The following is a 25,616-nucleotide window of genomic DNA, read 5'->3' as shown; positions in this document are numbered from 1 at the left end:
GCTGAGAGCGTGCCGTTGGTTTACTGACCTCGTTGATGATGGCCAAGTTCTCACACTGCAGGACTTTGGTTTTGTGGGTGAAACCTGGAGGACAGACACACGGGTAACTCACCATCGAGGCAGCGGCAGAAGAAATACTGGTAAAAATGTCAAAACGTACTCAAGTAAAAGCTCAACCTCTAATAATCATCTTCAATTATAAGCTGATGTATGTTTTGCACTCACAATCTGAATCTGCAAAGTAACCAGTAACGTATAAGTATAATATAATTGTATGTAAGTGCAGTATTCAAGTAAATACAGCTTCAATGTCAATTGTATTATAGAAACTGTTAAACACACAATACACGACATGAAGATTATGTGAATCTAAAAGGATTCGTATTGTTCTCGTTGCACTCGATGATTAATGAAAGACGGGCGTACTGCGTAGAGAGGAACTGTAACACTTATATATGATATTAATATATGATGTTTATGTTCATTTATGAAGATACTGAAGCTTGTTTGCTTAACAACATGTGTTGTTGTGTGTCTTGTTTTGTGTCTACGAAACCTAAAGAAATATTAATATCCGTTAATGATCTTGAGATACTTTGCTTTCTTAAAAATGTTACCAGGCAGAAAACGTACATGACGGTGCGTTTCTTTTCATTTTCCCCACCGTCGCGTGATTATTACTAATACTGCACGTTTAGAGCTTCCTTGATTGTTCATTATGTGTAAATTAAAGACAAGAGCCCGTTAGAGTCCCGTGAAGCCAGTGTGTCTGAGCTCCAACAAGTTTTTGAAGTCCATCTTCAAACGATAGTCGGGCAATAAACTGGACAATAAAAGATCTCCTCGTAAAATTCTACCAGTGGATGTAAAGGCGGACAAAATCTACCCTGGAATATCTGGATTATATTCGAAAATATGTGTATCAATATAAAATGTCTTTCTTAAATTAGTCACACATTGAGCGACAACAGTGAACTTATTCAGTACTCACCCATTTATGTATCAATAAACAAAAATACCCTAATTTATATATTATACAAATTGTAGATGAAACATTCTACAAAATAAGTACTTACTTAATACTAATGAATGGGCTTATAGTTATTTTTTAAAACAAGAGTTTTTCTTAAATTGAAGGTGTACAGTGTGGTATTTCTACCTTCAAAGTATCTGGAGGAAGTACTCATATCTTGTACTGAGTAGCTTGAGAATAAAGCGCTTTCTTTAATATTACCTCATCAAGTAACGTACGGTAATAAAAAAGTACAATATTTGCCTATGAAATGTCTCAGGAGTATAAGTATAAAGTATAATTAAATGGTACTAAAGCAGTAACTGCAGTTACTTTTGAAGCTGTCAAAAACAAACCATGAAAAGGAACCAGAGACCAAAAGTACACTAAAAGTGAGGTAGTCCGCATACTTTAGGCCGTAGAGGAAATAGAAGTATTCTGTGTTCGTGAACAGACGGATGAGTGTTCGTCACTGACCTCTGAAGCAGAGCTCGATCTTTCTGTCGTATCGTCCCGGCAGGTTGGAGATCTTCTTCAGATTCACGCTGATGGACATGATGATCCTGATGACTGTCTGTACGATCCTGTACACCTGTTCACCTGTTCACTGGTCTACCTGTTCACGTCTCTACATCGTGTCTTTAATCAGCTCTCTTCTGTCTTCAACAGTTGGAAACTAACTGCCGTGTGTGTTTTCTGTCCAACAGTCTGATCTGAGGGAGGGAAGTGTGTGTGTGAGTGTGTGTGTGTGTGTGTGTGTGTGTGTGTGTGTGTGTGTGTGTGTGTGTGTGTTAGGGCAGGTCCTTAGTAATGTTTGAGAAAGCAAATAAGAGTTGCTCAACTAGTTTGCTCCTTATAAAACACACACACACACACACACACACACACACACACACACAGTAAAATAATAAGTAAAAGTTTAAAAATCAAAGTGCTGAGTTAAAGTTTCTCTTTCCTTCATGAAGTCTAGTGTTTGTTTCTCTGTTTGGGAAAAAACAACCAAGCTGGAAGAAAAGAAGTTAACCAGAAAGGAAAGTAAAACAAACTTTTAACAAACAACTAAGTAGCATTTTGCGGATAACTAGCTAGCTAGCCACTTGAGGTGGAGCTACATTAAAACGACACTTTCGGCATTTAAAACAGCTGTATTTAATATTCTGAACATCAACACTCACACATTGTGTTATCTACGTGACTGTACAGCAGAGTGACGTCTACCGGAGCAGAGACCGATGTTGCAGGTGCTCTTAGCGCCCGTTAGCTAACGTAGAACCGTAGCATCCAGCCTCCGTTAGCTCCGTTGTAGTTTGTACTGTTAGCATCGTTAGCTATGAACCACTGATAGTGTTCATAGAGATTTTTTTTTACAATGTGCCCCTGAAATAGTCAAGTGAAACTATCTGTACAATAAAATTTGATATTTTTCTGGTGAAATCTAAAAAGTAACGAAGGTTTTTCGATAAATATATTGGAGTAAAAAATACAATATTTAGTAATCACAGTAAAACATTTTAGTTTTCTTTCCCAAAGTTGTTTTTATTGTCATATTCAACAGGTTCATTCATACAGACACAATGTTACTGGTTATACTGGTTTAGTTATGCTGGTATTTTGATAGCAGTTAGTTGGATAAGTGAGCAGTTTGTGGTCACCTGATGCTGTGGATCACTTTAACAAACTTTTAACAGAGTAAAGAAGATAAAAGCTGCTCCATCACACAGTAAGCAAGGCGGCGCTGTGGAGCAAAGCATTATGGGAGGAGTAGTTCTTTATGAAGACCAGCTGAGGAAGCATCTTCTCTTGGTGATTGAAGGAAGCTTTTAGAAACGTGTGACCATGTGTGGCTGCAGTGACAATACAGCTGAACTCAGATCAGATTTCTATGATTTTTTTTGATAATTTGATAAAAGTTTCTCCCATTTGAACACTTGTAAACAATATTTGTGAATACATCTTTTCCCTTCAACTATAAAACAGACATAAAACAAGTTCTTGGCAACAAAAGACAAAAAACAAAATCATGGCAGCCCGACAAGGACAAACTTAAATCTATAGAAAGTGATGCAGTTTGGCTTCAAAACAAACAAAACAATCCAAAGTAATGGTCCATTCAGTTGGCTTTTTTTTTTGGGGCGCCTTCAAGTACGTTGTGTTTAATGTTTGGACAAAATATCAAAACCTGTTCAAAACTTGAGCAATTTAAGCCGAGGAGGCAGAAGACAATTTAAACTTGTTTCCTCTTCAACACCAGGTGACGGTTTCTATTGTTATCTTGTGACCCAAATGGCACCGCAGAAGCAGAGCGAAGACAAACTGACATAAAACACCGCTTCAACTAAAATTACACCACTGATGTGTTCGACAAAATAATCTTCACTCACCTGCTAGCTTTTCTCCAAGAGCTTTCACTTGTTATTTTGTTCCCAAAAGTGAAGAACAAACCTCTTCGCTGAAGTTCAAACTAAACTCAGCGCTAAAAATATACCAAGAATGTGATTTAAAGTGAACTCTAAGTGATTGAGAAGTGCAGAAGAAGTGTTGGCAATAACTCTTTAATAAGCGACGTTAAAAAAACTCTGGCTCTGCTGCAGTAAACATGAGATTTGACCCATTTTGACAATAAGCTTGTGTGTGTGTTCAGGTCATTCCAGCATTCAGAAGACAGTCTTTAGAAAAGAAATAAGAGCAGATGTTCAGACAGACTCTCAGTGGTTGATTTCTGATTTTAGTCGAATAATTGCCGATTACCTGTGTGTAATACTGATAGGTGATCAAGTGGGGTCAGACATGTTTTAGGACACGCAGGTTTCTTGAACGCGGCTCGACGGTGGAGATGAGTTCTGCGCTAAGAGCCAAGATGGCGGCATCAATAAACCACTGAGAGTCCTGACGGAACGGTCCGGAAACATCGAGTGCGAAAGTCATACAGGCAACGCTAAATATTAGATAAGGCCGTAATAAAGTTTTATGTTAAGGCAACTCTAAAGTTTTATGTTAAGGCAACAGTATTAAAGCTATGATAAAAGAGTACATAATTCGTGATACAATATTCCAGCATTTGGTGCAAGAGAAAAGTGCGAAGTAGCAATACCTGATCAATAAAGCAAATCAGATCCACACACACACGCATGGTGTTGACATGACATTGTGGAAGTGCTTACGTTGGTTCACCTGCAGCTGCAGTTCCTCTAATGTCCACTAGAGGGTATGGATGCATGGAAGTAAATGGGCAAAACCCCAAGTTGTCTCCACACATACAAAGATCAGCTCTCAGGAGGTCATCAACCTTTTCTGTGAATATGGCAAAATATGGAGCCAGAAAATGGCCAACACCTTTTCTTTGTGTGTGTGTGTGTGTGTTTCTCTGTGATTAATAAACACATGTTAGCAATTAACATGTGATGTGCATAGTTAGTCTGGAAGCAGCAGAAGGAATCGATTAAAAATCATCTACCCTACATTATTATCATCCCACTCGTTAAAGAGAAATATAAAAAAACAAAGATTAAAAAAAAATAATCTGGGGAGGGTTGCCCGTGGCATTCTGATTGGCTGACAGCTAAAATGCCGCATTCTGATTGGCTGAGATTTCTAGCGACACATCAGGTTGGTCCCCTGAAGGGCGGTCGACGTGGCGAGTGGTCTGATCCTGGAATGAAGATGAGGGTGGGGCCTTCAGCTTTAAGGGTGGGTCTAGGGAGTGCAAGGGGTGCTGCTTTGGCTTTGTGGGTGCAGGTTTAGGACTTGGGTGCAGCTGGAGCTGCTGCTGCCTTCGGTGGTTCGAGGCCTCTCATCTTGAAGTAAGAGACCAGCTGGTTGGGAACCTCAGCGAGGACGGACTGAGCCAGAGACGCCTGTGGAGCCTGGAGGGAGAGAGGGATGGAGAGAGGGAGAGAGAGGGAGAGAGAGAGAGAGTAAAATAATGTAAGCCATCAAAGGACAGGTCCGTTAAAACAGTCTTAAAAACATTGTACAGTGAAACAATTATTCCTCATGTTGTCGTGTCTTTAAGCACTTCAAATATAAATGGTAAAGCTAAAAAATCCAGTTCTTTAATTTTAACAAAAATGTATTAAAAAGTGTATTTATAGCTCAAAGGAAGCTTCAGTGTGTGCACTCTTTAAGACTCTTTAGACTCTGACATATGTTAAAAAAAAAAAAAATACAAATAAAAAATTGCACAGTAACATTTTAATACTTATATGACATACTGTATGTTCATAGTGTTCATAATTATTATCTTCTGTCTATTTCATCTCATTCTTGATTTCTTTTCTTTCAGATTGTTATTTTTTTATTAAGTTTTTGGTTTGGTTTGTCTGCAGGATTATAGAAAAACTACTAGCTCAGTAGTTTGGGCCAAAAGAACTCATTACATTTAGGAAAGGGATCATTGTGTGTCTCTCAGACACACTCACAGATTACACACACACACACTCACGTCTTTGAACTGCCTGTACGGGACGAACTGGACGATGTCCCTGGCGACGGCCTCCCCCACCGTCGACCTCAGCACGCCGTCGTCTCCGTCCAGAAGCTCCATGGCCTTAAAGTCCGCCGGCCCGACCCCCACGATGATGACCGACAGCGGCAGCCGCGACGCCCGAACGATGGCGTCCCGGGTCTGATCGAAGTCGGTGATCTCCCCGTCGGTGAGGATGAGGAGGACGAAGTATTGCTGCGGGGAGAGATACAGACACGGGTGAGTGTGTGTGCGTTGGTATACGTGTGTGGTTGTTTTTGTAAGTGTGAGTCCTCACAGAAGCGGTGTTGCTCTGCGCGGCTTGGGCGGCGATGGAGGAGACGTGAGTGATGAGGGGAGAGAAGTTTGTGGGTCCAGAGAGTCTCAGCTGAGGCATCACCATCCTGTAGGCCTCGATGATCCCCTCAATACCTGTGACACACACAGACACACACGGAAAGACACACACAAGCTTAGAAGAAATGGAAATATTTCATACGTGCCGAGTAGCTAAAAACAAAGCAGGCTAACGTGGAAACGGAGAAAACAGGCTCTAAAAATTGTACTTTCACAATAAAAAGAAAATATAGAGAAAAGTTCAAATGAATAAATACATATTTGTTTTGTATTTGTATAATTGTTTCCTCCGTTAACCATCTCACTATGTCCCGCCTTATGACCCTCAGGCTGGGAAACCTTTCAGCGAAAATATTACTAATCATTTTATACGCAAATAAAAACTAGAAAAAACTAGCTCCGACTGGACCGGCAACAATAATAAAATGCGAGTTACACATTAATACCTCAGTGTACTAGTGTCATGTATAATAATATCTTAGTCTCAGATACCTTTTTCTTCAGAAAGAGTACTTTAACTTCAACTTTTACTCGAATTAGGATTCAGAATACAGTGTGTGTGTGTGTGTGTGTGTGTGTGTGTGTGTGTGTGTGTGTGTACCTTTGCAGTATGGGTTAGTGGGGTTGAAGTTGAGGGCGAACTCGTGGTTTGCAGCCTGCAACAAGATCAACAACACAATGGCTCAATAAACAATCAACCAGCTGCTCTGATGTCGTCGTTTCAACTTTCACATTTTAAAAAGACTAATTCAATTCAACCAAACAAAAATAGGAAATTATTCTGGTTAAAAATGACGAATGAGCGTAGCTCAAGCGTGCTGCGTTGTGATTGGTTTGTCGGGAGGCTGACCTGATAGTCTGGAGGCAGTTTGGCCCCAAAACCGAACGCTGGGAAGAGTTTATCCCTGAAACAGGAAACAACCAAAGTTACAATCACATGAATGAAAACACTGAACGAGGACAGATAGCTTCTGGCTCAGGGTGTGGGGTTTAGGGCTGAGGGTGTAGAGTGAGGGGTGTAGAGTGTATGGTTCAGGTTTCAGGTTGGTCAGAGGTTGTGTAAGGTTATTGTGTAGGCTGTCAGGGTTTAGTATTTAGGGTGTAGAACCTGGGGGTTAGAATGTAAGATGCACATTTTAGGATGTTAGAAGTAGAGTTAGGGGGTGTAGAAAAGATTTAAGCGAATATTGTAAGGGTTTATCATTAAGGGTGTGAGGCGTTTAGGATGTAGGATGTATGACGTAGGATTTAGGGTGCAGGAATACAGTTCAGGTATGGTGTTCAGGATGTAGGATATAGGGTTTAGGGCGCAGTAATACAGTTCAGGTGTGTGGTTTAGGATATAGGATATAGGGTCTAGGGTGCAGGGCTTAGGGTGTGGAATACAGTTCAGGTGTGTGGTTTAGGATGTAGGATATAGGGCCTCGTCTATTCATAGTTCAGGGGTTTCTGTGTATACTTTTGAAGGTGTATTTTTCCAGGTGTAGGTTGCGGGTACTAACGTGTCGTAGTCCTGCACCACGTGACCCACAGACCACAGAGCAGACAGGTACTGGTTCAACCCGTCTGGACTCATGTAGTGGAGAGAGTTGGGCGAGCGAGGGTCTCCATTAGAGCCGGTGAAGTCGATCGCCACCTACAAAACGTGAATTCATCCGTCAATTATTCAAATACACGTTAATTTAATCAAACCTTTTGTGAAGTGTGTTTTAAAACAAGATCAATTAAGAGGTTATCAAGCATCCAGAGATCAATCATGTCAATCGCAAACTTGCGAATGTGATCGGTGGGTTGAAAAAACGTACGGTGAAGTTGATCTGGCAGCCGCCCATCACGTAGTCCAGGAAGGAGTGCTGGGTCAACAGCTGCAAACACACAATAATGATAAAATGACTCGTAACTCAGAGAAAAAACAACATCTCAACAACAACATCCGAGTGGTGAAATGTAAGTAAGTACAATAATTCCACAAGTACTGTACTTAAGTACTGCAAAACTGTAAGTACAGTACTAGTGGAATTATTGTGCTACATTTCAGAGACATGTCCGTTTAACTGACGGCTTTAGCTCATTTACAGATTTAGATAAATAATACAAACTGTAAATCAACAGATATATAATGATGTATTATTCTAGCCAAAGCAAACCCAGCAATATTTAAACTAATTTAAATTAGCTTCACATTCACAAGCTGCAAGACTTAAGTGATTAACACATTACCACCTCAGTAATTATAATCCAGTAATATCTTAAATATATCATTCTGAAATGGCCACTTTTACTACTTTAAATACATGTTGGTGCTCATACCGTTGTACATTTCCATTAGTAAAAGTGTATTTATTGCAGGACTTGCACATGTAAGAGTATTTCTTCCCCAAGACACATAAGTGGATAAATGTAACCGTGGTCTCTTTCTAAAAAACTACTTCCTGTTTCTCCGTTTCTCTTCCTTAATGTGGTCTCTACACGCAGCCATCTATTCGTTAAAATATTAAAAAGACATCCAAGACGGTACATTAGTGCTCTGGTGAATGGAGGAAGTAAAACTCAATGCATATAAACTTCCTGTACGCGCCTCATTGAGCCAATCAGACGGCTCTGTTCAGGTTACAGGTGATGCAGATTGATTGAAGGATAAATCAGCTTTAGGGTTTACAAAGCAGAGAGCTTTGGGTAATGTGGTCTCTACCTTGCAGCTCTTCAACGAGACGACTCCAGAGTTCTTGTAGCTCTTCTTCTTCTTCTGTTTCTCGGGGTGGATGCAGTCAAAGGACAGCTGGAGGACAACACGCCGGACAGTTTTAGTTGACCTCCGGTCAGAAAGACGTTAAATATGTTTTATTTATAGTCAGTGAACTCACCGCTGAACTTCCAGCTTTCTGCAGCTCGGACACTTTAGTGGTGAAAGAGCCGATCAGGTCGTGAGTCCCGTCACTGTCATAGTCAGAGCAATCCACCTGCAGAGGGAGGAGGAGATTTCATGTAAACTGATGAAGATATTTGCTGTTAAGACTGGAGGTGCATTGTGATTGGTTCATTTGAATTAAGAGGTGGCTTGTGATTGGTTGAACCTTCAGCGGTCTGTCGAGGTCGCTGCAGCAGAACGTCTGCAGGGGAACGGAGAACTTCTTCCAGGTGGGACTCAGATTGTTCTTCACCACCTACAGACAAACACCATCATCTTCATCACCATGTGATCATCATCCCCTGTGTGTGTGTGTGTGTGTGTGTACCTCTGTTCTTTAATTGAATTAGTTATAGACCTTGTGAGGACATTTTGTCAACGTAGTTTCAAATCTAAACTATTTCTCAAAAAACATGAAATATTCATGATTAAATTAGCAACAATAGCTCTGAGTAGTTTGGACAAATGACTGTGTGTGTTTGTGTGTGTGTACGTGTGTGTGTACCTCCGTTCTGTGGACCAGCTGCCACTTTCCATCGTCTCCCTTCTTAAAAAACTCAAGGAACGGATCAGACTTTCCGAACGTATCCTGGACAGAGAAAAAAAGACAACGTGCTGTTGTTTCAGGGCGTCAAGTAATTTAAGTGAACAGGATTACAATCTGGTTTTAGTGCGCATTTCCTAATTCTAAGGTTGTTGCAACTGCAGGAGACACTGTTGACTGAACCAAATGACAGAGCTCTAACATAAACATGTATACAGATGTATATAAACATGTTTAATACATATGTTTTGCCTCATAACTGGAAGTTAAAATGAAGTTCAGGATGAAGCGACTTCTTGTTAACGTTGCTTTTGATTGGAGGGCGCTACAGAAGCTTCCTAGCAACTGATTTACAGATCACTTTCTTCTTAAGACATTCTTAATGCAGATTAAGCTAATGTATGTAAAGGAAGGCCTTTACATACACAGTTTGCGATGGATTTACGAAAATGGGTTCAACAGATGAAGATGAGGTAGATGAAGAGCAAGACAAGCAGAAGGATGGTGCATAAAAATGGAGTTAATGAGGAGCAGCATTACCTTCTTGTCCAGATTTTTAGCCTCAAACTCCAGCTGAATGGCTCTGTTGTCCTTTATCTCCTCTGCTGTGATCTACAAACACACACACGTCACTTAGTCACAATAATATGAATATTGTTTTGATCAGGATTCTCTGGTAAAGATAATATATATATATAAAAGTTACGGTACATACAGTGATGCTTCCTTTTCCGGCAGGTTTGCCTTTCTTCAACTGCAGAGGTCTGGTCAAAGTTTTACTGGAAACTATCTGAAATTCACACAGAGGAGATTTGTCTTTCAATCAGCAGCGACTGCATAGCTCTGAATGACATGCACTTTATTTATACAGAGGCAGTGCTGGATCACACTGTTTGTCCAGCACAGGGCGCTGTGAAGCTCAAGAAATTATTCTGCCTCTTTAGTTACACTAATAAACAATATTGAGTGAATAATAAAATGTAATATACTGAAATTACATCTTATTGCCTCGACCGGCAGCATTATGTTTGTCTCTTTTTTCATCTGCTACTGTGACACAAACAACCTGTGCGACATGAAGACTTTAATTTTTTTTTATAACAGCCGCAAATAAAATAAAATGAATACATTTTAAAAATAAATTTAAAAAAAATTAAAATTAAAATAAATTAAAATTAAAAATATATATAATACAAATAAAATACAAATATAAAATACAAATAAAAAAATATTATTTATTTTACAATTAAAATAAATAAATATATATTTTTTTTAATAACATCTGCAAACAGAGAAACAGAGGTCATGAGTCCATGTGACCTCCAGAGGGCGCTGACACGCTACTGGACACAAGAAACACTGCAACACAAACTCCTAGATAATGAAGAGCTAAAACAATTACATCCATTAATTTAAAAATGGATAGGTTATTGTTTTGACAATCGATGAATAGTTTTGTCGCTTGATGTAATTGTTTCTTTTCTGGTTCATACACTACAAACTCAATATTTTGGGATTCTGGACTTCTTGGTTATAGAACTAATAGTATTAATGTTTTCTGATATTTTATAGAAGTTTAGTTCATCAGTTGAGAAAATAACCAGCAGATTAGTCAATAATGAAACAAATTGTTAGCTGCGACCTCTACAGAAAGATCTAATCTCTTCATGAGTCCTTAAACATTTTGTATTAAAACAAATGAATTATCTTACTGATGGGCGGAGAAGGTTTCACTTGTTTACAAAAGAAAAATCTGCTTGTTTCAGGAATTATTCAGTTTCACTGCGCAAATATGTCTTACATATTGACTTATTTCTGAAAAACTAAAAATGTATCACTGGAAAGTTATAATATTTCTGGGTGGATCGAAGAGCCGCCATCCACACAAAAACTAACAGCGGCTACATTTACATGCACGTAATATTCTGGTGACTACAATCCTGAAGCTGAACACATCGCTAATATACATTTATATTCCACTTATATTGGTGTTTACATGCAGCCGTGAATACTCAGAGTAACATACAATGCCCCATGGCGTACATCCTCTGGCTAAAGTCGTGGATATCCAAGTCATTTAATGATGTTTAAAAGAATGTGTGTTTCTCCTCCACACCTGAAACGTGAGCTTTTCTTTTTCTCTTTTCCATCTCTGCAAACTGCAGACTGGTGTGTGTTTATCGCACAGAGAGTTTGCCAAGAGGCATGTGTCAGCACACCCCGCATTTCTTCATAAAAAAACACGACAGTCAGGTGTAAGAGTGTCGGGCGTGTACCTGTCCCAGTGTTAGCTCCACCCCTCCCAGGTAGTCGTCGTCGCCGAGGTCGGAGCTGGAGTTGTCGATGTCATAGACGCCCAGCTTCAGGTTCTGCACCGACTCAAAGTGGTAATCCAGCCGGAGACGCTGACTGAAGGACGGACTGGAGGAGTTATTCAAGCGCTCCGTACGAGCCAGCTGACGGGAGACAGACGAACAGAGAAAGAGAGAGAAAGGGGGCGGTTTGTTGGATTTGTAAATTTAACAACAAAATAAAACAAGTGATTCAAAAAGGCTCATGCAACCTGTAGGTTACCTCGGTCCAGCTGTCCTTTCCGGAGCTCTGCAGCAATACACACAAAGGATCCGACTTTGAACCGACATCTTTATCCAGCAGGTCGGCGCAGGAGACGCTCAGCTCCACTTTTGTGACACAGTCCGCCATCTGAGGGGAGACAGAGAGAGAGAGACCGTCGGATCAGGACTCAGCGACTATTTTTGACATTTGATGAATCGTCGAGCATAAATCACATCATCAACAGTATTTGCAACAGTTCCTCGTTCCATTTGAGAGCATTTCTTTGAGTTATGCAACGGTAAATTGAACATCTTTGGGGTTTTTGTAAGACAAAATGAGCAGTGGGAAGACGTAGATTTGGACTGCAGGCAACTGGTCATTGTATCTTGTAGAGCAAACGATGAATCAACAAATCAAGAGAAGAAAAAGGTAGATTGTGTGACAATGACAATAATCATTATGCAGCCTTACTCTACCAATAGAAAACACATATATGAAACAAGAACTACAACTACAGCCCTTCACTCCAGTCTCAACACTGAATACAAAGAGTTCATGATTCTTCCAACTTTAATCCGCACTAAAACAATTCAAGTCATTTAGCTAAAAATTCTGCCGACATGTTTCTCCCACTGTAACTACTTACTGTTGTTCTTTCACATGAAATGTATCTCACTTTATGGTGCTTCACAAGCTCTCTGTGACACTTTATTGAGGTATGACTGTAACTCAACAAACGTATCTTTGCCACATGCAAAGATACATTTCCATCCTCCAACGGCAGTAATACACTGGAGTTATGATAATAAACACACGCTCACTCACTGAGAAACAAGTTGAATATCCAGCCCGAAGTGATGGAAAATATTGAGATCAAGTAAAGCTTTGAGATGCTTGTTCTATAGTTGTATTGTATTAGTATTTTATACATCCACTACATTTCACAGGGAAATGTTTTACTTTTTCCTCCACTACCATGAGATAGCAGTTATAGTTACTCATCAGATCAAGATTTTTACTTCCAGAAAATGTGATCCATTTACAAAGTAGGATGCATGGTTAAAGATTAAACAAATATATCTAAAATTGATGAATGACAATTTATTTTGACAATTTGTAGGTGCATTTTGTTCCCAATGTGTTTATACTGAAGGGAAAAGAAATCCCAATGCATTACAAACTTAGTGTTACTTGATATGACTATTCAAATAACCTGGTTTTGTTAATTTTTAATAAAGGCAATGTTACTTCCTTGTTGTTACTTTCACCCAAGGAAATGACTCAAATACTTCAGTAAACCTGAACACACAGTTTTAATGATGTATATTAACACAAAATTCTGCTAAGGTCCTACAAGAAACCCTGACTATTTATTTAATGGACAACATTAAACGTCGAAGCAGTCAAATTAACTCAATGAACCGAGCGAGCAGCATCTGAAGGCAACACGAACCGAGCGAGCGGCACCTGAATGCAACACGAGTATGAGACTGAACGGAGGTGGAGATTATCTAAAGGCTGTAAAACCCGTAAAACAGAAAGCCAGTTAAACCAGTACATGTTGTTCTAACTCCCTCTCTTACACACACACGGCTGTGTGTCAATATAAACTTTGTAAATCACCTCATTAGAGCCGCTATATTAACTATATCTTCTCCAGACCACAGAAACAGACACCAGGGCGGCGGACAAACTAACGTTACTCACTCAGTCCGAAACAAGAAACGAGGCCTTTACAGTCAAAAGTAAACACATCTGAGAGAACACGCACCGTTACCTGAACACTCTGTGAGACTTTTTACAAATTAGTCACCTTAGCTGGAGTTTGTATTTATCGCTGTAACTGCGGCAGAAAAGGGTCGCTTGTTTCCGTTCAGCGGGTTAAGCGAGAAGGGAGCGGCACACAGACATGCCGCGCTCTGATTGGCCAGGCGGCAACAAAGCCGCGTCCTGATTGGATAACGTGAGTGTCAGTCACGCCCTCTGGGTTCAGCCTGTTACTCGCTAGCATCAGCACAACAAGAGTTACTTCCGACCAAACTCCTTCAAAATAAAGGCGATACAACAAATTTAAAATCTTCACATCCAGCAGGATTGACTTTGCTCCTTTTGACAGACAACACAGGTTAATACATTTTCATAGGAGTTTGCTCAACATGATAACACGTGGTAATATATGGCAATGACAACATCTTCGGATGAACACTATGACATGCATTTGCAATCTCCTGAAAATGTTATAAAGTGGCCTCTTAGTCAACATTTGTTTTTTGTTTTTGTCAAACCACTGTTTTCAAGGTCAGCAATGAAATTCAACACCAATTTCAGGACTGGTTAAACGAGACATTGATGTGCTTTTATGTTGAAGGGCAGATACTAAAGCTGGAAGTACTGTTGCTGAAGCACTGAGTTTCTGATAAACTGTACAGAGATGGTCAGACACAAGAAAGAAACGTTTCAAAAGTATAATGGAGCAGTAAAACAGCCTGATCCAACCTCACCACAGAGAACAATACAGTTTCACTTTATTGATCCTTTGCAGTAGAACCATCATGGAGTCAGAAAAGGCAGCAGAGCGTCACGTCACTGATGAGAAACAGAACAGAAAAGACCAAGACACAACAAACAGTCCTGAGACACAGAACGGGCACCATGAACAGAACCATAATGTTCCATTAAATCATATCCACATATTATCATATGTTTCACATGAGTCACCTCCTTGGAAAAAAAAAAAAAAACGCTCATAACATCGCACAGCTTAAATGAAGAGCTGAAAACAAGCTGACACACAAGATGCCGTTTGTGATACTGGAATTAGAATTTAGTTCATTAACCAAACTACAGGTCTGGACTGAGGAAGTGCTTAAATCAGGACCTCCATGAAAACTATGGTAAGGAGAACAGTTTCAAAAGGTCTATTATTTTTCACGAATGCTTTAAAATCAACGGTCAAACCTTTGATGCCTCCCCCTCTACAATCTACAGATCACCATATACTACCCACAAGGTCACCCCTATCATATGCTCACATCTATAGTCCATCTACAATCCTATAGTCCACCATCTATCCTATACAGGCCATCTATTATTCAAAGATTAGACCAGTCCACCACATACCCCAGTGTTTCCCCTACCGTAATATTCGGGTGGCACACCAGACGTTTCTGACTGCATATCGAGGCGCTCTGGAAATATTCTTCCAAAAGCCTGAACAATACACTGCGGTGACAATGCCTGCACACTTTGAGTCAGTATTTATCAAACTACCCCTTATAGGCCACCATTTTTCAACTAAACACCACGTACCCCCTACAGGTCACCACCTACCATGTACAGGCCAACATCTACCATCTGCAGTCCACCACCTAGCCTCTTCAGGTCACCATGTTTCAGCTAAACACTACGATCTGCAGGTCACTATCTCCCCTCTACAGGGCACCACCTACAGGCCACCGTCCATTATAATTGTTATCATCAGCATGCAACCATTTACAGGCTATCTAAAGTTTAGTTTACAGGCCACTATTTACTATCAAAACACTACCTCCAAACAATCTAACACCTAGAGGGCCCCTCCTAGCACTTAACATCATCTAATAAATTATATTAATCATATACAATTCATCCTCTTGTCATTCAATATGAATCTAAAGTTTTAGACAGTGAAAATGCATTTTCATGCAAAGGACAGTAAAAAAATCTATTCATCTATGACAATAGTGTATAAAGTAATTCTTTGTTTTTCAAATGGAGCATCTATGCTTCTGTTACTCACCTGCAAGTCCCGTTTGTCTATTGAACAGTCAGAGAGGGGGGGGGGGCGGGGCAATTGAATGCTTTATATCTCAGTGTCAGTACATCATACCAAACCCACACACGCAGACAATGTTCAGACTTACGTCCTCCATCCACAAGCCAAATCGTCAGGATTTTTATTTTTATTCCACTGCATAATCTCTGCACACCAGGTCCACAACACATGGGTTTTACCAACAACCATTTGTCTACACAGGATTTCAGTGTACTTTATTAAAGCCTTTTTCTCACTCAAACACACACACTCAGCAAGACTGCATGCACAAGCAGTTGAACATTGTTATTATTTTGAGGTTAACCACTACCTGTAAGACGCAAACTACTTCCACTGATGCTTCCTGCTTCTTAGGTTCAGTGCTACAAAATGCATAAGAGACTGCATGTGTGGACTGAACTTGAAAAACTGAGGCTTTACTCTAAATCTGCAGTATGAAGCACATCAGAAAAGCTAAGAGTCGCTGCGTTGGCTAATACAATTTAGGCCATCAAATGTTGACATATCAAATAGTTTAGCAATAGTTTCCCTTTAATATGTGGGCACTTTGAGGAAATTAGAGGATTAATTTGATCATAACAGAACCCCCTGAAGGTCACAGCAAGATAGTTTTACATCACTTGCATTATTTCACAATACTTTTCACATTAAGGCCTTTGATTCACATTTCTGCAATGTAACTACAACACAAGTGGGGGCAAAGGATTCTGAAAAAGATTTAAGTTTGGCGCTCTCAGAAATACAAAACTATCATTAACGCAAGGGATCTAAAGAAAAAAAACACAAATTAGCAACCCAGCAGCTCTCAGCTGTATCATGCTGAATGTTGAGTAGTTTTATGTACCTTATAGCATTGAGGCTGTCGATGGGGTCATCTGTATTCCAAACAAAACCAACGCAGGCTTCCATTTAAGTTTTACAACATAAAGAAATGTGATTGACTCCAATGAATCCGTTAATCAGATAAGTTTCCATCGGACAGTGAAGAGCAGACAGTCAGAAAGAGCTGATCGCAGGTGAGTATCAGGAACGTCCTTTTATTAGCCAAAGCAAAGAGGAGACTCCACATGTATGTTAAACGATCATACAACTTTGTTCACACTGACAATAGAAACAAAAAAATTGCTTTGAGGTGGAAACATCCAAAACATACATACAACAAAAAGCTACCAAACTAAAAATAATCTCTAAAGACTTCATCTCAGCGCTCCACAGTCTAAACACCTGTTGAGCGTGTGCTTGCAGAAAGGGAGGGTGAGAAGGTGGCATTGATCAAACACAGCAACATCAGAGAACGGGACAGAGGAACAAGATTCAGCGGCCAAAAGTACTTATTTACAAAACATGTCAGCAATCTGTCCCACATCCTCTGTATAACAACAGAGCACAGTCGCAAGTCAGAAGAATTGTGTCAACATTTCACCGAACCAACCGAATTGATGTTGGTATACTTTTGTACCAGAGCAACGGGTCATGTCCACATTTAACCAGAGCAACATAGCTTTTAATCATAATTTTACGATAGCAACAAAGCATGTGAAGATTTTATCATAGCAAGAGAGCATGTGAAGTGTTTATCATAGCAAGAGAGTGTTTGAGGTTTCTATCATAGGAAGAGAGGGAACCACACACTGTGGGAGTAAAGCTTTTCATCTAAAGCATGGTTTACCATAGCAAAAGCGCATGTGAAGACTTTAACATAGCAACAGAGCATGTGAAGATATTAACATTGCGACAAATTTGACCACATCAACAGAGCATAAACATTCTATCATAGCAACATACTGTGGCTTTTCATCACCATTTTACGACAGCAAGAAACATGTTAAGATATTACCATAGAAAAAAAGAGTGTTTACAGTCAGAACCAACAGCAACAACGTCTGTCAACCTCATTATGATCATGTTACCGTAAAACAACAGGTGAATATGTTCAGTGTGTCGACTCTGGACATGACTGCATTGGGAACAAGGTAAGAAAGGACCAAAATCATATCGACATTAGCATCGTTTGTGCTACAAGAGTCAATGGTCGAGCTGCAGAAAAGAGCAAAGTCTGGATCAGAGTCTTCCCACTGGGCAATTCATGGGTGGGGCCAGGAGGGCGCTTACCTGTCCTTATCTACATACATGGAGAGAAGCTTCAGTGATTGACGATCACCGGCAGGGCCAAGTCTAAACTGAGCTGTAGTTGAGTTTGACTCCATAATCCTGCATGATTTATGTTGGCTTTCTTTTACCTGGATGGTTGATCCAGGTCGGTGTAACGCGTTGCATTGTCTGGGCTTTAACCCAGGCTTATCTTGACTTTGCGTGCTCCAATAGGTCGGTCATTGAGGTCCAAAACAGCGGCAGCGGCCTCCTCGTGGTTTTGGAATGCCACCATGGCCTCGCCTGTCGGCAGGCCTTTCTCACTGAACTGCAGGCAGACGGAGCCTGGCAGCACCTGGTAGCCGTAGAAGAAGTCCATGATCTCGTCCACAGTGACTGTGAACGGCATGTTCTGAAGCTTTACAATGGTCGGGCCAGGAGCACCGCGTTGACTATTGGGATTGTTGGATCCTCCAGGGGCTGGCTGGTTACGAAGTCCTTCGGATCCTGGCGTGAACACCTGCTGACCGACAGTAGCCCCTCCCCCTGGACGGCCTTGGTTGTTGTTAGCCCCTCCCCCTCTGGTCTGTCCTCCGCCTCCTTTTCTGTTCGCATTGTCAAAGGGCACCAACCCTCTCAGCCCATCCTGGCTGAACGGAGCACCTCCTGCTGCTCCGGGTCGAAAACCCGGTGGCTCCATGATAGGAGCCCCAGGAAGACCGGCAACTAGTTGGGGAGCAACGCCCAGATTCACGTCACCCAGGCCTCCTGCCAGAGGAGGGAGAGGAGGAGGGCCTGCGAGCCCATTCCCTGGGGCGGAGAATGGAGTCACAAAGGGGGCATTATTGAGGTTCCCCATGGTGTTTCGGAGAAAGTTAAATTCCTCTCCACTAATCCCCGCAAATGGGTTGATCTGAGGTTGCTGAGGACTGGACTGGGATTGCTGATGTTGGTTCTGATTTAAGTTCTGCTGATTCTGGTTACGTTGGCCTCTCTTGTTCTGTGGAGGAGGATTCCTCTCAATTTCCTTCATCTGGTCAAAGGTCACCAGGTGGACAAAGGCATCACGGCCATTGAGTTTTTGGCGGTGAAGTCTTTCACCCTTGCGGGCATCTTCCTCTGTCCTCAGCTGAAAGATAGCTTGCCCTAAACCGTTGCCATGAACATCTGTCAGCACCTTAAGGGTGTCCTCATAAAGCCCCACACCTTCCAGAAAGGCACGGACATCCTTCTTAGAGACATTGTAAGGGATGTTGGTGATGTGGGCACAGTTCCTAGGAACTTTCAAGCCATCTGGGTTCTTACCATCACCCTGTGATGCTTCACGTTTGCGAATGCTGTCTATTTTTTCAAGCATTCCCTTGCGGCTGATTGGGTGGACCTGGATGAACCGGGTGCCCATATACTGCATGTGAGCACCCAGAGCAGTCTTGTAGTCCTGTTCTGCTCTGAACTCAAGGAAGCCCTCTCCTGTGGCTCGTCCATTGGGCCCATATGCAATGTAGACGCTGTCCTCCATGATGGACAGATTAGTAAAGAACTCCTTTATCTGTTTCTTGTCGGCCTCGTAGGGCAGGCCCTTCAGGTAGACACAGAATTCCTGCCGGTGTGGAGATCGTGACCTCGCTCGCTGGTCCCGGCCTCCTGTCATGGCAGTAGCGCGGCGATGATGCTGGTCCTGTGGCTCGTTGCTGTTGTTTGTTTTACCGCTATTGTGAGGAACATGGCTTATCATGACGTCATTGAGGCTCGCCCACTGCCGCTCAGAGCCCGGGGTGATCTCAATGAACCTTTGGCCCATCATGCCACCTCCCCTCTTCACGGCTTCAAAGCTGTCCTGTGGCGAGAAGAACTTGACCATAGCCCTGCCGGTTGGCCGACCCTGCCCGTCCCTCAACAGGCGAGCCCCTTCCACCCCTAGACCCCGAAAAAACTCCCTGACCTCCATTTCTGAGCAGGAGAAAGGGAGGTTCTGCAGGAGGATAAACAACTCATCCGGATGGGCCACTCCAGCTCCGGCTGCTGCAGCAGCAGCAGCGGCGGCTGCGGCCTTCATGTGAGCCTGGAGGCCCAGAGAGGCAAGAGGGGAGAGAGGGTTGAACAGCATGGGGTTGGGGTTTCCAAGAGGGAGGCCTGAACCCATTCCTCCTGGAGGAGGTAGGGAGGGGTTGAAGGGAGGCATGGAGGACATGTGGGAGAGATGGGACATCGGAAGCACTGGATGTCCTTGGGACATGGGCGAGACTGTAGGTAAGGGGGGAAGGGAGGACACTGGAGGAGGAACTGGAATGGAAGGCAACGTGGGCATTGGGGGCATGGAAGGCATGCTGGGAAGTGGAGGGATGGGTGGGGGGCCGGCATTGAGTGATGCAAGAGCTGCGGTGATTGAGGGGTTGGAGCTATAACTGTTAGGGAAGCTGGGCACCACATTGACTACTGCTTTGTGGCTCTGCTCCTGAGATGAGCTCGCCGAGACTGGGGCATTAACAAAACCTTGGTTTCCATGGCCACTGCTTCTCCCGCCTCCCCCTTGCTGCACTGTGGGTATGGGGGCATTGCCTGCTTGTCGATTAACATTTCCTGCTGCAGGAGTGGGTGTCTCCACCGCGCCCGCCCCGGCCTCGAACCTGCGGCGGCTGAGTTCAATCATGTTCTGCATCTCTGTCTTGCTGCTAAGCAACAGCGACACTTTGGAGCCCTTGATGGACCCGCCCGTACGCATCATCCCCAGCCGAGCGTCTTCATCAGTGGCGAAGACAATGAAAGCTTCGCCATGCTCACCCCCCACGATGTGCACTCCCCCGTCAGGGATGGTGAGGCCAGAGAAGAAGTGTCTGATGTCCATGGTGCCGGCCACTATGGGCAGACCCTGCAGCCTGATGACTACCGCCATACTGACTGCTAAACAACAGCCCTACAACCTGGGGAGAAAGCAACACTAACGTCAGATGAAGAGCAAAGAAAGGGAGACCAGTGGTTTCCAGATGTTTCCCAGGTAACTCAGATCTGACTTCTAAGGCCACTAAATGCTTAGCCAACACTGATAACTTTTCAGTTGACACATTTTTGGGTCCTGACATTTGGAAACCAGTGGTATTTCGAAGGGTTTTGAGGGTGAACAATAAGCAGGAAACTAGCAAGAGAAACCGAGCTGAAACTGTCTCCATCCAGCTGCAGTACAATTGATTGATTAGGAGATTATGCTGCAAGTAAGACTAGTTAACCCCCAACAGAAGCAATCTTAAGCATTAACATATCTCCACTGTTCATTAATTTGTTCAAGTTTGGTGAGAAAAATACAACGAAATAATGAATACATAAACATACATTCAGCTTGGGCTTTATGACAAGATTATTGTTCAATAACTCAATAGTGGCTGACCACGATGAGGGTCCTCGTGTGTCCAAGATAACAAAACAATATTCACTTATGCAACACCTGTCATACATTTTGCACGATATTAAGTCTCTCAATGCTTCACCGCATTTCAGTTGTGCATTAAAAAAAACAAGTTACAACAAAACATACCGCAAGCAATGCCGTATGTAATTGTAAATACCAGGCCTGTAGCAAATATCTTTGTTTAACTTTTGAAACTTGGATGCTGTATGACATCGCCCTTAAAAAAAACTCTTATTGCGGTTATGTAAATATAATTTACGACCACACAGTTAATACAGGTGCGTGTGAAAAAGTTACATTTTTGACCGCAGTGAGAATTATATTTTTGAAAGGCTAAATGGCGACAAATTTGGACTTGAAGCAGAATACTTTGTGAGCTAAATATTTGCAAATTTTGGAAATGATTACATCACATTTTTTTCATAAATACATTTTGCCTTTGAGTAGAGTAAGACTGAGCACTCTGTGTGTCTCAATGAGTGTTTGGAAAAGACGTGGAGCTAGAAGGTGGAAGCTGGTGGAATATTGCAGGCAATGTTATTTTGCTTTTACGTTATTAACAATAGTTTGAACCTCAAAAGCTTCAAACTATTCTGTACAGCCTTTGGTAGCAGAAAAGAGGTTAGGAGCAGGTGAGCCTATATAAAGCCAGGTATTCCCAATATCTCTTAACTCTAACATATATCTACCATATTATAGTTAAATGTACCTTGTTTTTTGTGGTTGAATGTGTTTTTGGTATAACATGGGAAACAAAAACAGGCAGAAAATTTTATTATTTTCAAAAACATTTAAAAAGTGGCTTATTGGCCTCTTACTGTACAGTTAAGGCACTCATACTGGCAATTATCAATACAATTAAATAACAAAGAACTGCCTGAACGTTGTTTTTTGTTCGTTCTGCCAATTGAAACATTCAGGCAATGCTGTTGTAGTTTAATGTTTGGAGTGTACAGATACACCAGACTTTAATTTAATAATATACAGTCAATATTTGCCAATTGAGCTTTATTAACCTGGCTTACCGCACTATGACCGGCTACAGTTTACAGACGACAGCTAGCGAATGTGCTTGCAAAACCTTTTGGGAAAGATTCCTTACAAATAGACACACGGCATACTGAAAGGATGTTACATGTACCCTTTCTGTTTTAGCAAACCAGTTCAGTGCCAGTCTGACACAAAAAGGATGCAACTTATTTAATATGTGTCTCTTTGGCTCTTAAGTAACCCTTACTGTTGTCTACCATGCAGTACAAACACAGTACAAATGCAGTACAAGAGTTAACCTTCACGAATCTCATGCAACTTGCAACTCACCAATGCAACTAGGATGTGTGTATAGTTTCACTGTTTAATAGACAGGATTTCTGCAGGATGCTGAAACCTGGTGAAAAAGTCAGATAAAAAAAAAAAAACATTCCTGTCAAAACAGTTGTTAGAATTCAACTTTTTACTGAATCTACGAGAAGTTTTGGCGTTTTTAGCATTCAGGAAGCGTTTTTTAAATCAGCATGAATAACCGACTCATTCAGTTCATATTGACAAAGTATTGCGTGGCTTAGGATTTCAGCCTTAGTCCTAAAAGTTGTCTTTACGTTCAACACGACACCCATTGAAACGACCACACTCAAGAATCTCAACAGCCACAAAAGACAAAACTACCAGCAACAACTATTCAGAAATCAGTGTAGCAGCTTTCCTACCAAAGACACACATGTCCAAACCCAAAATCCATCATGACTAAAGCCTGGCAGTGAACCCCGAATATCAAACTCAATTGATCCGCAGAACTAATAGTAAGCTTAAGACTGGACATGCTGAACTGCCCCAACAAAACCAGCAACACCCTTCAAACACAACAGCCCAGGTAACCAGCACAACAGGTGATTCTGATTCAGTACTGATCTTTCGGCTTCTTGAATCCTCAAAACAGCACCAAATCAGCCAGCAGAACTTCAGCAACTGGTTGTAAAACATCACACAAGCAACATGTCAACCTGCAAATCTGTTATACATTGACAAAAAAACATGAGCAACAGCAGTAACTTACCAACCAGAGCAATGAGAGCATTCTCAACATTTTTAACCAAAGCAATGTCGGGTACATGTAAACCAGCTCAACATTAGAATTATATCCACCAGAGCGACATTAGCATTATGTAATCCAGAGCAACATCAGCAACTGATTGACAGCACAGCACCAAAGACAGCAGCTGATCAGAAGAGAAAGCAAACAGAAGTAAGGTGCAGAGCAACACTGATAAACCATCTTGTCCAACGGAGAAACAGCAAATGGAGCAACGCTCTGAGTCTTCAGACACATCTTCAGACTCTGTTCTCCAACTAACCCTGATCCAGGGCTGTGATGCGTCACGGTCCTAAATGGCAATCTCACTGAATTCTGACATTTCAGGCAGTATTGGGTGTGAGGCCGCTACTTGCAGCCCACCACACATGATGCCAAACACCAATGATTTTATCGTTAAACATCAGCACAGATAATTCTCACCAATTTCAGTTCTCCGAATGCTTCTTCAAACATTGACTTTTTATGAATTTCCGACCTGGACGTTCACTTCTGATGTAACTTCTGTCTGTCAACCTGCATACAGTCTGAGAGAAATATCAACAGCAGAAAGAGGATTAAACACAGCAGAAGAGGAAACGGCCACAGCTAATCATGTCAGAAGCAATCAGAGTACCAGAAAGATGTGAAAAGGTTCAACTGAAGTTTGCACTGAAATAAGCCGAGAAACAGGAGGATGCAGAAAATAACCCGCCTTCAAAACAGCCAGAAAACCAGAATATTCAATACAGCAAATTCAGGATTAAAGAGCAAAACACTGCCTTGATTACAAGCTGGAATACATCACTGTCCACATTGTTGTCGTCAACCTCCAAACACAGCAAAAACAATGCGATTGGACGAGAAGAGTGGAACGACATCCATGGACTTCAGAACAAGGATGAGGGAATCTCCACACGCCAGCTCAACTCTCAACAGACAGGATAACGAGAAAGAATCTGTCTTGATAAAAAAAACTGGAGCATACAGCCTCCTCCGCTGCATCTTTATTAAACCTTTAACTACAGCATGTGAACTGCAGAACAAATCCATCCATCTGTTATCAGTATTCCACTGACCTGCACAGGGACAAAAACAGAAACTGACACACAGGAAGAAACTGTATTACGTCTGAATATGCAACAAACCCCTTAACACACAGAGCATTGTGAGGAACCAATATCCCGACTGATACAGGTCATTTAAAGCCTTTACCGATATTTATTGAATTTTAGCTTGTAGCTTTAACCAGGGCCTGACCCAAAAGACGTTACAAGAGAGTTTCATATCGGCATTGTCATTTCATCTGAAAATAAAACGTCTCACAACTGCATTATACCTCAAATTCAACACTTCGATTCCCTATTTTTCCAAGCAATAGCCATGTGTATTGGTTCTGTGGTCAGCTAGTAAGTGTCGCAAAATTTGCGACACAAACGGAAACCGTGACGTTTCTACGACAACCATCAGTCATCTCGAGCCTGCTCCGTTTGTCATCGCCAGGGGGCGTGGCCTGTGAACTGCAGCGAAAGCCAGTCTGTGGTGAAAAACCGACACTTTAAAAAATAAAATGCTCCAAGCGTGCGCTATATATATATATATATATATATATATATATATATATATATATTGCGCACGCAGTCAGTATAATAAATAAACGCCATGAACACTCGTTATAACAGTTACAGCTGACTAACTGAAATACTAGACGTAACTAGTTTAGCTAAGCTAATGCTTCGTTAGCCGCCTAGCTGGTTCTGAGCCTTGCTTTGTGTGCGTGTGTCGGAGCGGAGCAGCGAGCGGGATGCGCGCATTTTAGCGGCTCCCCTCGCGCTCGGCTCCCCGTGCGAGTGTGTCACTGAGCGAGCAGCCGCTGCTGGATTCTTACCGAGAAATTTGTCAACAAACACACTGAGGTTTAACTCATGAACAGGGCTTTTTTCTGCTCCTCTCTCCGTGTTGGTGGCCTCTGCTGCACGAAATGTCGGCGCAAACATCGCGATAACAGACGTGATAACGCGAGAATAAGGCCAGCGTTTCACTGTCGTCAGCGCGACAGCGCCCCCTGTAGGCGGAAGGGGTTTAATGCTTTTCAAAATATATTGTGTATTTGTTATGTTTAATATTGCTTTACTTATATTTATAAAGGCTGCTTCAGCCGGATTAATAAAGTGTATATATATATATATATATATATATATATATATATATATATATATATATATATATATATATATATATATATATATTACAGTTCATTAACTTTGAAATTAGTGTTTTTTATATTTATTAGCTTATTGCTAGATTTATAAAAATGTGTGCACTATTTTGAATGTCTAATTGTTGTCCATTTGACAGCTTGAAGACACACACATTCTTATTATATTTAATTTACGGTGAA

At 41.6% G+C, this 25,616-nt stretch overlaps 2 protein-coding genes across 9 annotated transcripts in view; both read right to left on the bottom strand.

The window, feature by feature from the left end:
* The window catches only part of fer1l4 (fer-1 like family member 4), a 25,476-nt gene extending 23,167 nt beyond the window's left edge, over window positions 1–2,309 (bottom strand). For 2 of the 4 annotated variants that reach the window (XR_011078596.1, XM_068594656.1), the window contains exons 1-3: window positions 2,231–2,309; window positions 1,490–1,725; window positions 29–84 (exon numbers count right to left, since the gene is read on the bottom strand). Coding sequence is in view for 2 of the 4 variants with exons in the window: in XM_068594656.1 (XP_068450757.1) it covers window positions 29–84; window positions 1,490–1,568 (135 nt within the window). In the remaining 2 variants the exon portion in view is untranslated. Of the gene's footprint in view, window positions 85–1,489; window positions 1,755–2,230 lie in introns of those variants that run through there. The other 2 variants (XM_068594657.1, XM_068594658.1) reach the window with 2 other exon arrangements.
* Window positions 2,310–4,361: 2,052 nt separating this feature from the next.
* On the bottom strand, window positions 4,362–25,203 carry cpne1 (copine I). Of its 5 annotated transcripts, none has more exons than XM_068594661.1 (16): window positions 25,104–25,203; window positions 11,858–11,986; window positions 11,560–11,739; window positions 9,999–10,073; window positions 9,824–9,895; window positions 9,245–9,328; window positions 8,906–8,995; window positions 8,696–8,791; window positions 8,524–8,610; window positions 7,637–7,696; window positions 7,334–7,467; window positions 6,682–6,736; window positions 6,433–6,487; window positions 5,773–5,906; window positions 5,454–5,690; window positions 4,362–4,875 (listed from the first exon to the last, which is right to left on the bottom strand). In XM_068594661.1, the coding sequence occupies exons 2-16, from the start codon at window positions 11,984–11,986 to the stop codon at window positions 4,750–4,752; spliced, it is 1,614 nt and encodes a 537-aa protein (XP_068450762.1). In that variant the 5' UTR covers window positions 25,104–25,203; the 3' UTR covers window positions 4,362–4,749. The 5 variants fall into 5 exon arrangements, with proteins under 5 accessions (XP_068450762.1, XP_068450764.1, XP_068450765.1 ...); XM_068594663.1 differs by lacking the exon at window positions 25,104–25,203 and adding an exon at window positions 13,653–13,749; XM_068594664.1 differs by lacking the exon at window positions 25,104–25,203 and adding an exon at window positions 13,611–13,632.
* Between the last annotated feature and the right edge of the window lie 413 nt (window positions 25,204–25,616).

This window comes from Clinocottus analis, unplaced genomic scaffold, assembly GCF_023055335.1.
Source record: "Clinocottus analis isolate CAN_PGR_092001 unplaced genomic scaffold, fCliAna1.0.p SCAF_3, whole genome shotgun sequence".
NCBI lineage: Eukaryota > Metazoa > Chordata > Actinopteri > Perciformes > Cottidae > Clinocottus > Clinocottus analis.
Note: the sequence above shows the minus strand (reverse complement) of the source record. Positions and strands in the feature narration are given on the sequence as shown.

Excerpts from the sequence above, each read along its gene's own strand:
- cpne1 (XM_068594659.1), bottom strand. The coding sequence starts at position 20,637 with ATGGCGGTAGTCATCAGGCTGCAGGGTCTGCCCATAGTGGCCGGCACC.